The sequence below is a fragment of the Archocentrus centrarchus genome, chromosome 21, assembly GCF_007364275.1.
Source record: "Archocentrus centrarchus isolate MPI-CPG fArcCen1 chromosome 21, fArcCen1, whole genome shotgun sequence".
NCBI classification, from domain to species: domain Eukaryota; kingdom Metazoa; phylum Chordata; class Actinopteri; order Cichliformes; family Cichlidae; genus Archocentrus; species Archocentrus centrarchus.
The window spans coordinates 16758338-16775818 of NC_044366.1; the positions used below are offsets into that span (position 1 = coordinate 16758338).

Genomic DNA, 17481 nt, shown 5'->3' on the forward strand with positions numbered 1-17481 from the left:
ACTTGTACAGTAACCGTCCTGAAAGAATGACTGCACATAGTGCAGATATATAAAATAAAAAATAAAAATTTCACAAAGTTTAAATGAACAATTATATATTCTTCTTTGCAAGGTCCTGCAATTCATCCAATTTGCCAATAACTGCAACCTCCTTTACATCATGATGACTTTTAATGCCGTGCTCCGTGCAGGCCTTGAAGTGACTGCGGTAACGAGAGGACTTCATATTTGCCCAGGCAACCAGCGCAGGAGTCACAAGGTCCAGGATGTGTTTGTTGTATTAATATTAGTGATGATGCAACGTGCCGCGGCATGATGAAATCCAGATTAGCAGTGGGTGATGCAAACACGGCCAGCTGGCTGGCCAGTCAGCTCCAGTACTCTGACTCTGCTGATGTTTCTGTATCCAGCTGCCTGTCGTCATGCAAGTTTGGCCCATTCCTCGGCTTTTAAGATCGTGGTTGGTCGCTGTGTTGGCCCGAGGGGGGATTAAAGGAGTTGTTCTCATAACAGAAACACCTGTCTAAACTGGAAGAAAAAGCTTTTTCAGGGTTTTTTTTTTTCCCTCCACTCATTTGCATTTCCCCCCCCATTTTTCCTTGTTTGCACTTGCTGTTTACACTGTGATTCTAAATATTTTAAATGATGATCAGCAATATATTAAGTTCTATAAATCTGTGCATTATTGCCTTCCCAGTTTCATAAGTACAAGAAGACCATTGCTGTAAATATAAAATGAGCTTCTGAGCACTGTTGATAAGGGCAATCAAAACGAACCAAGTTATTCAAAGCTAAAAGTTCCATTACAGCTCAGTGTCTCACTAGAGATTAAGACGGATAAATGTTCATCGCACACAAAGACCATTACTCGGGTATATCGTGTCTCTTCCCCTCATTTTACCTCCCTCACTTACTCAAATTCCCTTCTCTCTTTTTTTTTTTATCTCGTCTCAGCCACAATCACTAGTTCTTCAGAGAATGATGACCGCAGTGGCTCCAGCCTGGAGTGGAGTAAAGATGGCAGCCTAAGAGGCAGCAGTCGCCATGGCCTGGCACAGAGCGTGCGGGCTGACACCTGCTCTCCTGTGGCCGAAGAAGACTCCAGCAGTGCCACAGCAACACCAGCAGACACCCCATCCAGGACGGACCAGCAGCACCCTAACATATCTACTGGAGCTCCAGGACCACCGCAGCCTCCAAGTCACTCACCTGAGGGACCCATTGCATATCCACCACAGACATCAGCTTCCCTCATGATGCCGAGGCCAAACTCCGTAGCAGGTAAGACTCCTTAGTTTTTGAGTTCTTGACATCTGGATGCCAAGAAGTATACAGGAAAGGTTCTGTGTACTTTTCATTTGTGACTGCATTGTGTTGCCTGTCAAGACTGTAATTCTGTGATATGACCTGTGCCAGAGGCTGACAAGTGGCATGTCAGTTTAATCCAAGCAAGTGACAGACACCGAAGGGTGAGAGCATTTGTGGTAGGTACAGAAGAAATATGAAGTTAGTAGTTCAAAGAACAAGCTGTGCTTTTCAGAACAGGAGTATCAAGGCAGAAGTTTTGGGATTAGACAGCTGTTGTGTGTTGTGGCTCGGCACTGCCTTGCCATGTCAAGCCTAAGCACACGCTCCGGTCTGGCTGATCTGTTCTGCATTCCTGCCCTGGAACCTCCCTGTTGTGGTTCAGCTTACCATATCCACACAGCTGTCACAGTTGTTGATATGCCCCTTACCCTCTTTTCCCTTATGTCTTTTCCCCCCATTCTATTCCCAGGTCTCCCTCACACCAGTGCCTCTGCTTTCACTGTTATTTCTTTTGACCTTGGCCTATTTTTGGTAAATCAGACAGCAGTATGTTTGGCATTTTCCTGTATATAATTTAGCTTAAACACAGTTTGATGCTAAGCTTGTGTAAAATCAAGTACAAAAAAGGTTCTCATAATATAAGTCAAAAACAAGTCACACACTACTTTTCTTACCCACTCGCTTACTCACCCACCTTCCCAACTACCCAACTACCCACCCACCTACCTTCTTTGCTCCTTATTCAATTGAGGGTCAGCCTATCCCAGCTGTCATTGGGCAAAAGGCAAGGCACACCTTGGATAGGTTGCCAGTTTGTTGCAAGGCCAATATTAGTTCCTTTATTAAGGATCTAATATTCCTTAGCGCTGTTAATCTCAGGATGTGCAAAGCTCTGATAGCTTTAGATTTGGCCACTTTTCCTTTGCTTGCTTCTTTAAAATGTCCACATTCACATCTGGGAAAGTGACTTCCTGAGTGTGTATTTGTGAATGTTTTCCTGCACTGGTCCCCCTGCCTTTGGCAAACTCTGTGTCTTCACAACATGTTAGTTCGTAGCTGTGAGTATGATTGCGACTATTTGCCTGCAACGCTGTGCACGCTACGCACATACAGGAGCCTGACCAGTCCGAGCCGAGAATGTTGAAAATTGGCCAATTCTGGTTCCCGGTCAGTCAGTCGGTGCATCTCGGATTTAGATGTGTCAGTGAATCGTGAACTAATCAGGCACTACTGTATGCAAGCTTGTGTTAATGATTTTACTCCATAATCAGCAGAACTGCACATGCTTACTGTTAGGATGGATACACATTTGAATAAGCATAAGCTGTCAGGTTGACTAGAGTGGTTAATAAAGGGTAGAGTTCTTTGAAAAAAGATGGAGAGGAACGCTCTCTTCTAGAGAAGATTCAAACTGTACCGCGCAAAGGAGCAAACTGAAAGAACAGTGCATATAGTGCAGGTGAGATGTTTGTTACACTGAATTTTGCAAGTAGACAATTCCACCAGTGAGACAAAATCACAGCGGGGGCAAGCCTGGGCAGAGTTGTGGAAAGAAGCATAAAAACATAAATGAAATTAGGTCAAACAACCGGACAAGACAGAGACAGAGTTTTTTTTTTTTTTAAACCTATATGACTGTATCTTTAATATCTTAAATGAATATATTTTGCTTTACCTCTTTAGTCTGTATCTTGCAGCTGCCAATGTTTTGAAGTTCAGATACTTGACTCCTGCCTCCCTTGGGTTTGGTCTTGATGAAATATAGTTCCCTTGTGTCTACTTCTAGATTGTTTTCTCTCTTTGATAAAATCTGGTCCCAGGTCCTATTGAACATGCCAGAGGAATGTAACTGTGTAATGTCTACTCAAGGCCATTTACAGTTAGCAGCAGGTATCTTGTGAAGGTAGTAAAAGAGTAAGAGAGCATGAAGACAGGCTGTAGAAGCTGTAAGGTTTAATAGATGGTACCAATATGTTAAAGAATGTAAGCCTTAGCTTGTGTATGAGTATTTCACACAGTGGCCACTGCTTTGATAGAGTTTCTGCAGCCCACAGTTGAATCTGTTGTTCTTTAGCTCTTGACTGGTAATTCTATTGTTCCAAGAGTCCATACCCTTTTTACCTCTCATCATTATTGTGTGCGACATAAACCTGAATGGCCGCGACACAGAGCGGCTCATAAATCTAACAGAGCAGAAAATGTTTGGCTGCTTATGTGTGCTTGTTTTCCGTCTGTCCTCCCAGAGTTTATGGGCTGATGTCATAATTATACAGCGTTGCCCTCTGAGACCACTCACAATGCACACCTTAGATTGGTTCGGGCCATAAATGAAGTTGTCTCGCCACGTCCTTGATGTTCTCTCCCAGGGGTTCGTCACACTGTCTAAAAACCTGTGTTGGTGTCACGATGTAGCAGGGACAGCGCTTCTGTTCAAGGAAATCATTTTCAGTAAAAAAAAGAAAAAATCATAATGAGTCTAAAGAAGCAATGAGTGAAGCAGAAAAGAAGCTAAATGGAAGTGATACCACGGTGACACATAATATATATTCATCATTAGTGCATTCATTCTGTGTGCCAGAACCTTGGATACTATTGTTCGTCCTGTCTTTGTGTGCCAGCATATGAAATAATGAGCTGTCTGATTAATCTGTACATTTGCCTTTATTTTATTGATTGATATTAAATAGGAACATGAAGATTAAATATGCCAGTGCACGACCTCAGACAGAAGCAGATAAACAATCATCAGTTCATTTAGGGCTTGTTTAATTGCTTCATGCTACAGTAATGCTATTAGTAGTTTTTAATTTTACCTTGATGATCATCTCCACCACATCATAGCTGCTGCAGCTGACAAAGCTGCAGCAGCTATGATGTGAATCTCTGTTTCAGCACATCCCAAAGGTATTCTACTCGATTGAGATCTGGTGACTGTGGAGGCCATTTGAGTACAGTGAACCCATTATTATAGACAGAAGATTAGTGCACTGTGGTTATAAAGGGATGGACATGGTCAGCAGCAATACTCAGGTGGGCTGTGACATTTAAATGATGTTCAGTTGGTACTAAGAGGCCCACACCATTACATCACCACGGCCAGCCTGAACTGTTGATACAAGGATGAATCCATGCTTTCATGTTGTTCGTGCCAAATTCTGACCCTACAATTCAAGCATCACCACAGAAATCGAGACTCATCAGACCAGGCAACTTTTCTCACATCTTCATTTGTCCAATGCTGGTAAGCCCATCTGTGATTATGGTAGGGTATGGGAAACACTTGAATATCTTTTATTATTTACGATTACTATTGATTACTATTATTATTTTTGAGGATGTAGTTCTTAGGTATCTGGAATCATACATACACGATTAGTTCTCCAAACAAAATTACACACAGTACTTTTTGGACTTGATTGACTGAGCTTAAGAAGAAAAAAACAAACAGTTGAGAGAATGGCTCAGAATTGCTCGTTGTTGGACAAAGGTCATAGTTTCTTAGTGTCAAAGTGCGTTTCGGCCACCTGTCTGATGCCAATCAACAGATGTGCTACTGGGCCTCTTGAACTCTAGGTATACATGTAAAAGGAATGTCTGCATATTGCTGAGAACTGTCATTTGCACTGCCTTGGTGAGTACACACAGATGTATTATGTAGTGTGGGTGTCCCTAGGCTTTGGTGGGAACACCATTTTGTGGCGCCAATATGTGCTGTGTCAAATTGCACAAATGTTGGTAGAGCAACAGGGATTCATGTAGCTCTCTCTTTAGCAGAGCTTTATAATTGTACGCATATATTCTTGCACTACTCCTAAAGGAAACTGTTTGCTTTTGTGTCTTCTGAGGCAAAATTAAAAGGTTCTTAAAACTTTTATCTGTCATTTATTTTCATCTAGCATCAAAATATTGTGTTTAAAGATGGTAATACATGAAATAATCTGAGTGCACATTTTCAACAACTGCTCATGTGCTCTAACAAACCTGGCAGGTGTACTGCATTCAAGATGCATTGAGAGCCTAAAATAAACGGGAACAGCTTTTTCCAGGGCTTCACAGTGCTTTGAGTGAACTTCTGTATTTCACCTCCTGTGAAAGTGAATCTTCTCCTCTTTTCAAAGCCAGCCATTTAAAACCTGCTGAGACAGCTTAAAACCAACAAGCAACATTTTCTCCAAGAGATTTAACTCGCTGCTTCACAATGACTTTGGTTTTGGCTTGTGGTGTTCAATTGTTGATATCGAGTTTAGCGCTAAATCCCATTTCTCGTCATTTTTGGTTCAGGATTACAAGTTACGGTTGTATAACCATCAGTAGTAGATGTCAGATGACAGGAAAGGGAGCAACTGCTTCAACAAATATTCTGATAAGCTGCATTACACAAACACGGTTTCCTTTAAATAGTTCCATTGAACCGAAAAACAATGCTGTGGGATCAATTCTGTGCTGAAAGTGTAAATAAAAATAAAATACTTGCATTGTTGACATTACATTTCAACATCAGAAGTGGTAATATGTGGAGATGTAAGTTAATCCATTCCTCTGGTGTTTCCACGGTTTTATTGTTTGCAGTCCAGACTCCACAGCATCTATAAACTAGTTTGTTTTGCTGAAATTTCACTTCATCTGTGTTGTATTTTGCCATCTTTTCTCTTCATTATACTTAGCTTATGAGAATTGTATTTTTGAGTCACTGGAACTTTTTTTTTTTTTTTATAAAGGCTTACAGTATCAAAGGGCCATATTAGTATTGGCCACTGGAATTCCACGGTTTTGAAATCTTAGCCTGAGCTGCTTGTGGTCGGGTTTCTCAGACAGGGAGATTTGAGTGAGGGTCACTGTGGCTGAGGAATGGTGCTACAATGCTTCTGTGGTGTTTAGCTATTCAGCAGAGCTTTGCGGTTTGAGACGAAGTCAGGTATGGCGCACTCATTGCTTGTTTGTACTCCAAAGTCATACATTCCTCTGGCAAAGCTCGTGCGCCGAGCTCTCCTCATGAATGATAATAGATCCAAGACTGTGGACTGCTAAAAGGCAAATTCAAGGATATGTTGTTTGTCTCCTAAAACATTGTTGAGGTAAAATTTGAATGCTTTTGTGTTTTTATTAGACTGAAGTCCTCTTAACCTTTAACCACATAAATGCAACCTTTGATTTAAAGATGTTTGCAAAGGTCACACAGTAATTAGAAAGTCATAAGGTGGTGGAGCCCTTAAATCTAAAATTCTGATGCTGATATATCTCATTTGCTCTCTTTTGCTGTCTTTTCTGGTAGTTTTTGAGACCATATTATCTAGTATATTGTTTTAGGCTACGTCGTCATGTTTAAAGACATGCCAACATTTTGTCGGTGTCTTGTGATGTCTCCAGGTAGAGATGAAATTCACTTCTGCCTTCGGCTTTATGTGTACATTGATCTGTTTAGTACTGAGTCTAAACAAAAAGAGAAAAAATGAGCCCATTCACATCCTCAAGCACCCGGGAAAAGGTCACAGAGACGTCTTCCAACATGCCCTTTTTTCAGAGAATTGTTTGGTCTGGCCGTCACAGCAGGAGAAAAATAAAATCCATTACAGATCAATCAGTTTGAGAGCCGTTTGAAAATTCTGCTCCGTGGCACTCCATTGACAGATTAGGGCTTATCAAATGCCCAACCTTAAAGGAACAGAGCATTAGCTAACCACAGAGTTTAAAAATCATAGTCAAAAATTCATAGCTGAAATGGCTTATTGGAGCTCTTACAGTGGTAATAGAAGTAGTTCTTTAAAGTAAATTGTTATAACATTGAACTCAACATAAGGCGTTGTAATTATCACAGTAATAATTATCTCCTAATACTTAACACAGTGGGAATGAAACTTCACTCTGTGTAATACAATAGTAACCAAATATTTTGTGTTGTAGAGAAATTTTACACAATTAGACTGCAAATCTTGAACTAACTAGTGATGCACGGGCCAAACATCAGTGCGTGCTGTTATCAGCCTCTTTGCAAGTAAGATGATGTTTACTGATGTCGATGACCAATTTTTCTCTTTTGTGTTACATAAATGGTGTCTACTGTAAATGTTCAAACAGTTGTTGTGAAAAGCTATTAAAACCATTTTATAATATCAAAATCAAACCAGATTTATCGGCTATCAGCCGAGAACAGTCAGGGACTGATTTATTTATACAAAATCGCAAAGCGGGTACAGTTTAACTGGATACTATAAAAACAGGAAGGTATGTGAAGGGAGTATTTGAGTCCCTTCTCCTCTTTAGCGGATTCACCTTGTAAGGAGGAGAGGGGGAGTCAAGTTGGAGAGTTTGGGGGGGCGGTTAGAGCAAAGGAGCTCAGTCCTCTTCTCTGTTCTGTCATGGGAAACACAGAACAGGAGAGTTTCAAAGGGCAGATCTGCCTGAGGAAAAAAGAATCCCATTTTCATCAGAATACAATCTTGACACATTTGTGCAGCTTCAAAGTCACTGCAAGCACAGGCTTCAAGGTATCATATGTATGTTTTATCAATGAGTAGAGGTGTGCAAGAATAGGAGGGAATTCAGAGTAAAGGGAGGAGAAGAAATGAAGAAGAGGATTTGAGGGATAAGGAGGAATCATGTGGGAATTCTTGGCCTTGTGGGGGGGGGGGGGGGTCGATAACAGGCGATAGGACTCAACAAAAGGAAATGTAGTTATGGTGCCAGGTGCTTTATCTGCCACAGACGTGAATGGAGTGTATGCATTACAAGTACCTATGCAAGTCAAATTTAGTATTACCCTCAGACGTGTCTGTTGAATAAAGCTTCACCGTGCCATTCTTTGTTCTGTGCAAAACGAAGAAGGAAAGGGAAGGGGGAAATACAGACGGACATCTTATGTCAGTATTAGGATTTAGTGGCGATTTGCTGCATAAAGCTGGTTTTTCTCTTTTCTTCCTGAGTCTTGTCCATACCTCCCACAAAATCCATGTGATGTCTTTGTTATACTCATTTCTGATTCTACAGCTTTTCTGCTTCATTTTTTTTTTTTTTTCTCCAGTCTGGATTGTTGATTAATACGGCAGCCATTAGATAACGAACTTTAATCAACCTCTACGAACTGAATATCTTGGTTTTCCATGTATATTTCCTCTAATGCTCTCAATTTCCCCCTCTGCTGCTTGCATACCAAGGTGTGTGTGTGTGTGTGTGTGTGTGTGTGTGTGTGTGTGTGTGTGTGTGTGTGTGTGTGTGTGTGTGTGTGTGTGTGTGTGTGTGGACAGAGATGATGTACGCATACGTGTTAAAATTGCAGGGAGGGTGATGCTCTGTTGGAAAGCATTGCGTTCATTTAGCAAGTGCTTAATGCTGTGGGTGCTGTGACTGGCTGAACACTAGAGAGGAAGCAGCCAAGCACACTGCTCAGTTGCCAGAGTGCAGGCATGGGTGCACTGGGGTAGAGGAATTGCTTTTGTGCCCTCGTCCACTGGGAGCTCTCTCCAGAGATTTAGCTGAGACCCCTGCCTACTTGACTGTATGCTTTCCCAAGTATTTCTTTACTGGGGAGAAGGAGAGGGCTTTGAGAATTCCCATCATCCTTCCTGGCTTTGCTCTTAGATGTAAGTAGTTGTAGGTGATGAAAGGTGGCAATGCTTTACACCAAAAGGTCTTCCAGATCATGTGTGTTTGCTTTTGCTTAGACTTTACCCAGTGTCGATGTTTGTGAATGCACAATCCACTGCAGTAAAAGTAACATCGGGCCCTGCTTCCAGTCAAAGTTGTATTGATGGCAGCTTCCTCAGTTCCCGTTGCCAGCAGACGGGTTTTAATTAGTGGGACATTCCGGAGAGCAAGTTAGCGACCGAGTGAAGGAGAGAGGGAGTGAAGTGAGCACATGAGTGTTTGTGACAGTCTTTCCCAGCTGAGGTTGATAAAGAAGAGAAGAGAGGCTTTGATTCTGCTCTTCACTGAGCCCAAGAGAGCGTGGATCACAATCGTGATAGCATTTTTGAAAAATGAGCAGCAATCGGAGGAGATGCCTCGTCGCACCAATGCACATTTTTATTATGTTAACAGATTGTGTCATATTCTTCAAACTAAAAGCTGAGTTGCTTTGGCTCATCAAGTGGTTTATCTGTAGATTGCAGTTTCATGATGTCCTGTGTTTGGGGATGGAAAACAGCACCTGCTTTGAGACTTGTACTCTCTGTGCTTCAAAATGAATCTAAATTCTAATGAAATCTCAATAGAATTGAACTTCATAACATCCAAGTTGGGATCTGGTTTGTATCATTTTTCAAGATGGAAGAGGATAAACTTGTACTTAAATGTTTACTGACTTACAGGGTTTGTAGCTTGTTCTACATGATAGCGCTGAGATTACACCCGTATGTCTCGGAGATTGACAGTGATGAGTGCCAAACCTGCAGTGGAACATTTCTATAATTCACTGCAGTTTTATGAAAGGTAAAGGTAATCCGCCCTCTCTGTACAGCCTTGCAGGGGTGTTGGTAGGGATGGACCTCTCACTGCTATATCGTGTCTAGCTGTCAGCTCAAATCAAAGAGAAACGGTGCATATTGGTCTTGACTTTAGAATACTGCTACTCTTCCTGCCACAGTATATGCTGGTAGCAGCTCACACTGCCCCTGCAAATGTCACAGCACACTGGCTTTGTTCTTTTTTCACTCATCTGCTCTGAGACATGGCATAAGTGCCACAGGATTTTACTCTAGTGTGTGTTTCTGTCTTACTCTTTGTGGCTGTTATGACAAATCCGCTCAAAGGGTACTGTGACTGTCTGCTTCATTTTGTGTGTGTGTGTGTGTTCTCTGTCTCCAGCCACCAGTTCCACAAAGCTTGAAGACCTGAGCTTTCTTGATGAGCAGCGAAATACCCCCCTGCGGACATCCATTCGCCTACCCTGGCATAATACGGGAGGAAGGCCCCCTCAGGACTCTAAAGGTGACTGAGCTATTCATTATTGCTGTAGGTACTCAGGAGAGAGATTTGTAGAACAAACAGGAAAAATATTGCAGTACATAGCCCCGAATGATGTGGGATGGCTCTGAATAACCCTGAAATTAATGGCCAGTCTATCAGTAGTTCTATAATTTCCAAAGTAGCATGCCTGAGTGCAGAGCCAAAAAACAAAACTGTTCAAATACTTGCATGCTGCAGTGTAAACAATGCAGCATTGATGGGAATTAACATTATCCTCAAAAACCTGTCTGTCAGGGTTTTTTTTCCCCTGCCTTATAAATCATGCCATTTTTTTTCCCCTCAGCCAACTTTATCTTCTTTATGTGTTTTGAATCCTTCGTGTCGCTGAGAGAAATCCCGCAGATTAAATATTTCATGGGAACATGAATTACTGAATAAGTCATCAGTGGATATACTCAGACTATTTAGTCTTCCTTTTAAATGTGTCCTCTTCCATTTTCACTCCTCTTCAAGCATGAAGTTGATACAGAAGCATCATGTTAGTGGTTTAGTTTTTGTGCACACAACAAAATGTGGCCTATTCAGACCGGGTTTTTGTTCTGAATGCATGAATACATACAGGACAGCCTTAAACAATCTGTAATTTTTTCTAAAAAAGAAGACCAAAACTGAATATAAACATATGGCAGATGGTATTTGGGTGTGTGTGACACCAACTTTACCGGTGGAAAAAAAATACCTGTATCTGCTGCTGCACCTGAACCAGCCGTATGACACCCCGATCCATTTCCTCATTCATAAAGTCGCTGTCAAAGCTCAGACTGGAGTGGAGTGAATTAATCTGCAGAAGTTTACCTTTTACTAACACTGAAATCCCAGTTAGACATAGGTCTGTTTTTTCTTTCATTTAACATGAATGCTACAATCATTCACTCATCAGTATATATACAGAGCCAGTGATTATGTCACTGAGAGGGAGCACACAAACTGGCATGCATGAACAGTGGAAGAGAGAAGAGCCGAGGATGTCAGTGCATCATGGGAGGCCTCTCAAAAGCAAAGGCCTGTAGCAGCATAATAACTAAGGAGTGATTCAGACATTACCTGAGCAAGCTTGATCTGTAAGATTCTAAAAGTTTAAGAGGTTAATCTTAAAATTAGGGATTGGGTCTGCCTTCCAAATCCAAACAGGCAGCTGTTTCCACAGGAGTGAAGCTGATTAAGGATCTGCTTGCCATTCCGGTTTTGGATACTGAGAAAGCAAATCATGGTCATTAAGGGCTTTATATGCAGAGAGAATTGAAGCTCAGGGGAGCCAATAAAGAGAGCCTAATAAAAGAGAAATATCTCTCTTTCTAGCTCCTGTCAATACTCAAACTGCGCTTTGTTGGTGCTCTTTTCATTCAAGATGAAGTTAACTATATTGTTTTGCCAGTAGTGTAGTAGGCAGTGATTATTTCAAGCGGCTCGTCACCAGCTCGTTCACTCTTCGGTTCCATTTTAGGGCCCTAGAAACAGAAAGAGACAACACCTGCTAATATAAACACCTGCCAAATGTACTTAAAACTTCCCCTCTCATAACAATATACATGTGTCTGTGAACGCAGGCAGGCTCACAAGGTGGAAAAAAATTGCAGTTGTAGGGTTAGAAAGAGCATTAGAACTAGAGGTAGCAGTAATGCAGTCATGTTAGTTAACAAGTGTTATGAGATCTAATTAGTGCTGATGTAGACCAGATAAGCATCCTCTTTTAAGTCCGTACTCACTGTGATTCCACTTAAAGGAAAATGTATCCTCTTCAGTGTTCAGTGTGTTGTTGCACCTTCTGGAAAGACAAATTGAGTGAGATGCTCAAAGCATTTTGTTAAAAATTGGCACCGAGTTGCATGGCAGTGTTTCCAGGTTTGACTGTATGGGAGAACTAGCTATTTATCATGGTGAAGTTGCCAGCATTTAAAGGAAGGAAAACTTTAAGTTGTTGGTGACATGAAAAGAAAAAAAAAAAAAACTGCTCTCTGACAGAAGCAGAGTAAACAGTTTTAATCGGTTTCATTTCTTTTCCTTTTCCCTAGCGCGTTTTGCTCCCTACAAACCTGTGGATATCATGCTCAAGCCATTGCTGTTTGAGGTTCCCAGCATCACCACAGACTCTGTGTTTGTGGGCCGAGATTGGCTCTTTCGGCATCTGGAAGATGTCCTGAAGGCCGGCGAGTCCGCCGAAAACCACGGCGCTGTAGTGGTGGGCAGCGTGGGATATGGGAAGACGGCCATCATCTCCCGGCTTGTGGCGCTGAGCTGCCACGGAGGGCGCATGCGTCAGATCGCCTCCAACAGCCCCAGTGCCTCCCCTAAAAGTAATTAGATTTAGTGTTCACCTTTGGTTGTGAGCACTTCATTAACTGTGTGTGTTTAGCTAATGTTCTCTTATTCTTTCATTTCAATATTAGCCTGCAAAGTGTGGGAGGGAAGTCATTGACTAATGTTAAAATGCCCTCACACACACACAACCAATATTATCAACGCTAACATAATGCTAAGATACAAAGATGTTTGTTTATATTTATGTAATAACTTCATATATATTCGTGACAATGTGTGCGTCTTCCAGCTGGCCCAGGACAAAGCACAGAACTTCCTCTCAGCCAGCCCCCACAGCCCACTCCACCATCCAGCGCTGCCAACACACTGAGGACCAACAGTTGCCCAGGAACCCCTGAGATGCAGCGGCACAGGGAGGAGGCTGTCAAACGTCTGGCTGCGAAGGTATGACTTTAGCCATTACTGTGTGTCAGCAGTCAAGAGAAATCACAGTGACAAAGAAGCAGAAATCAAAAATCTTTAAAGCTTTTTGAGAGGAAAACAAACCCCAAAACACTACACTGATTATGGTGGTGTTCACTTGGGGAAAAAAAGTGTGGCTGTGCGCATTGAATCAAAAAAGTCATTTCAACAATTTTCAACAGTCAGATTTTTTTTTTTTCTTTTGATGGATGGATCGATGTGTTGTTTCTTCTTAAAAAACAAAGAAAATCCAGCAAAAAGGGTCTGAGGTTTTGTGCTACGAGTGCCTCAACAACAGCTTCAGTCTGTCTTCTGAAACTCCCCTTTAATAATGTCTACAGATAACGGTGATATACTCTGTTAAATGATGCATAAACTATATATAACAATAATGGTTGGTTACAGATTAATTGTCAGTGATTAGAACCTCCTCGGGGAGCAGCAACCCACAGTGAGCCCACACTTTGGAATATTTTGCCCTCTCAGCCATGACCTGAGAGTACACAATGTAAACACACACCGACGTCAACCAGGATGACGGAGGCAGCTTCATCAATATTAGAAGTCTGTTGGGAATTTACAAACTTCAAATACCAGCACCATTTGTCTTGGCAGTTATCTGTAATACTGACGAGTAAGGCACTATTACCAATTAATTACGGGTTGGTTTCCATTTCTGGCTCAACTATGAATGGTGCATCATATCAAAGGCTGCTTAAAGCTACTGTAAGGCCACCTGTCCAAATGTTGAACTAGTAAATGTTTGAACATGATAAAGCTCCTCATACCCCCAGAAGTCAGTATGGAGCATTACTGACTTCTGAGGACGAGGGTGTGCTTATTTTTATTGACAGATGAATATTCCATCTGTTGATATTTCTGGTGTAATAAAGATTGCAAAAAATTGTAAACGCTGCCTTTATGTGACATTTATCTGTAAACGCTGTTTAGAAGAAGATTAAATGTTTGCTTGTGTTAGGCTATAAAGTACTGCACTGTAACACCGTTACATGTGTTCTGTTACTCCCCCACACTGTCAGTAATATTGTTACCACTTGTCTGTGACCAAGTTGGCTGCAAAAAAAAAAAAACAAAAATAAGCAAACATGCATACCAGACATTGAGCATATTTCTGCACATCTTTCTCTGTCAGATCTGTTAAGTGGGCGCACAACTCCTCAGCATCCCACTTTAAAACATTCTACTCTTACTGCATGCTGACTAGCTGTGTGCAGTTTTTGCCTGTAGCACTGCTATTGCCTACTGGCAGTTCTAATAAAGATGATTGGGAGTTACTGTGTTTCAGAGAAGATCGGTGATCCGCTATAGTATTTAGCATTTGATTTTAATAGTGTTGGGTTGGCAGGTTGTAGGGTAATTTAATGGGTGGCAACTTTCTCAAGGACCTTTTCACTGGATGTGGCAACTGCTGCTGATTCTGCTGTCTTTAATGGTACTGATTACAACCTGTTGTCCTTCTAACTCCTTTAGGATTTAATACTCTTACCCTGTCAGGGATGCCTCCTAATTAGTGACCCTGTCAATGGGGCAGTTCATGCACCAGACAGCTAGCGTAATACAGTGAGGTTCATGTAAATGTCTGTGAAACTCAAGCAATATCTCTTGAGCCAATTATGGTGAAAAGTGCTTCCAATAGGCGCCTTCACAGGGGGCTCTGTTCCTGTGATGTGTGATGCAACGCTGAACAGCTTCTGTCAAATTCTGCCAGCGCTTTTTAATCATTGATTTAAAAGTGGTCTCATAACAGGAGCACTGCGGCGATTACACTTTATGCCTTATTCTCGTTATTGAGACATGCCTCTAGGTATCATTTCTGAAAATGCATTTATTGTTTTGCCAGCAGATCAACTACTGAGGGCTGACTGCAGAGCGTTGCATCATCATGTGTTGAGATTCGTATTGCTCATTGATGAGGCAGTAGTCTGCGTGACTTGTATACTAAACTAAGTCGTCACTTCAGCAGGGTGCTTAATAAGAGTTGTATTCATGTACACAGCAGGTTGCTTGAGTTTACTATATTGAATGCCCATTATTTTATAGCTTCCCTCTGTTGCTTTGTTATACCATGTTTCTGATGAAGCCCACAATTCCAGTGATGCAAAAACTGACCGAAAAGACTGAAACATATTGTCCTTACTGAATCCAGTTTCCGACTTAAGGACTGACAGTCTAGATCCAGGTAGTTCTGCTATACCTTTATAAGTCTTAAGGCTCTTTCTTACCTGCCTCTTTCCTAATTTGCATCAGGTTTTGTGGTGGCTTTATTAGGACATGTGAATTATATGTCAATAATTACAAAAGAAAAACATATACATACACATTTAGATCTGTGTGGTGTAACTTGGGAAAAGTCTGGGTCCAAAACATTTAATGCAAAACACAACTAAATGTTAGTTTCATACACTGAGGCTTTAGTCGGTCACTTTTCTAGAAGCCGGTTATCATTTTTCATGAAGCACTAAGCAGCAGCCACAGCTGAGGTTGAGCCATCAGAAGAACCGATCACCTGCTCCTCCTCCTGTGGCCCTGGAAGTGTGTCAGCTCCTCCAGGTTGGACTGTAATTAGTACAGTCATATAGCCTGAGGGAATTTCACTTTTCGTCTTCTCCACCTCTGTCCCTCCTCTTTCCTTTTAAATCAGACCTCCTTTGAATGCTGCAGCAACCTGCTCAGGTACAGAAGATTCTTTTTTTTAGATCTCCACCTGGGATCTGCTCACTTCTTTTTATAGCTTTTCTGAGGTGGTCAGACATTACCCAATTTCTTCATCATCCCTTCTGTGTGAAATAGGATGGATAAAATCATGTTTTAAACATTCAAGAGATTATATGTATATGTGGTTTTTTTTGGGGGGGTGGAGGCTTTAGTCAACAAATGAATGTACCCAGCTTTGCATAACAACCAGTGAATTGTGTTTTTTAATTCTTCTTAATTCTCAAAAACAGTGCCTTGTATTTCTTCTTGTTTCTTCATCTTCCAGGTGGTGGCTTATCATTATTGCCAGGCAGATAACACGTACACTTGCTTGGTGCCAGAATTTGTGCACAGCATTGCAGCCCTTCTGTGCAGAGCGCATCAGCTAAGTGCATACCGGGAGCTGTTGCTGAAAGAGCCTCACCTCCAGAGCATGCTCAGTCTGCGCTCCTGTGTCCAAGACCCCATGGCCGCTTTCCGGAGGGGAGTCCTGGAACCGTTAGCCAACCTTCGGAAAGGTAAAACACTATAGTCTTTTACTGCAGTACTTAATTTTTGTAGGCTTTATATTGCTGTGGTTGCATGCTACCCAGGAGATCTCCAAAAAACAAACTGTGCTGGTCTGGAGTTGTAGTGTCAGTAGTTTGTAGGTCATATGGGACCTCTGCATGTAAAACAAAACCCCCTCGGAACCATAGTTGCAGTTAGGCAGATAATCTTGACAGTAATCAGGCAGGTTTACATAGAATATAAAATAGTTTACCTAATACTGTTAGGACCCTTATCTCAGTGCACATTGTCCTACCATTGTTGTTTTTTGTGAATGTGTTTGCAGAGCGAAGAATTCCAGAAGACGACTACATAATCTTAATAGATGGGCTGAATGAAGCTGAGTTCCACAAACCAGACTATGGAGACACCATTGCTTCCTTCATCACAAAAATCATTGCCAAGTTCCCATCCTGGCTTAAACTGGTGGTCACTGTGCGGGTCAACTTAGTGGTAAGCGAGAACCTACAAAGCACGGCGCTGAACTTGTTCAAATGGCAGAATAGTCACGCTTAAGGATGTCACACTAAACTGGTGATGATTAAAAATGAACGACTCATTATTGCATTAAAAACACACATTTAGTTTGAGTGAAGCAGTCCAGTGCAGAGTTATGGTTCCAGACCTACTTTCTCAGTTTCTCTCTCTTCTCTCTCAGTAACTACTTGGCTTATCTGCACCCTTTATGGCTGATTAAAGTAACTACCGCTAATGGCATTCACTTTTCTGTTTCTGCTGCAGCTGCTTCTCTCACACACTCAGACTCACTTCTCACAATGAAGTCGCTCACACAGGTGCAGTTTGACTGCTACGCTGCTGAGTGAAGCACTGGATGCAGGCGAGCTGTCGAGGGCTTGATTCTTAACTTAATTACCGGTTTCTTGTCTGCTCTTATCCTTTCCTCTCTGCTTTCCAAGTGCTCTGAGCTAACGCTTACCATGATACAGCGCAGTACCAGTCAAAAGTTTGGACGCTCCAAACTTTTGTCAGTTTTTCAAATTTTGTATGCAAACTGAATGAGATATGGTCATCCTAAGTAGTGTTTTTCCTTATTAAATACAATAGGGAGTCTTACCGTATATTTGTGCAGTTACATCTAAGTGTTCACTTATTTACCACTTCTAGCCAGCAGCCTTCCTGCACCTACCCAGTTTACATTGCCCCTGTGTTAAGTGTCCCAGCTAATGAAACACTATAAAATACATTTATTGATGATTTTGACTGGGA

At 41.7% G+C, this 17481-nt stretch overlaps 1 protein-coding gene across 2 annotated transcripts in view; it reads left to right on the forward strand.

Annotated features, from left to right (window-relative positions):
- tanc1b (tetratricopeptide repeat, ankyrin repeat and coiled-coil containing 1b) overlaps positions 1-17481 on the forward strand; it is a 99896-nt gene that overhangs the window by 61097 nt on the left and 21318 nt on the right. For both annotated transcript variants that reach the window (XM_030757757.1, XM_030757758.1), the window contains exons 7-12: positions 955-1281; positions 10108-10230; positions 12282-12563; positions 12818-12972; positions 15992-16223; positions 16541-16707. In XM_030757757.1, coding sequence (XP_030613617.1) covers positions 955-1281; positions 10108-10230; positions 12282-12563; positions 12818-12972; positions 15992-16223; positions 16541-16707 — 1286 coding nt within the window. The remainder of the gene's footprint in view (positions 1-954; positions 1282-10107; positions 10231-12281; positions 12564-12817; positions 12973-15991; positions 16224-16540; positions 16708-17481) is intronic.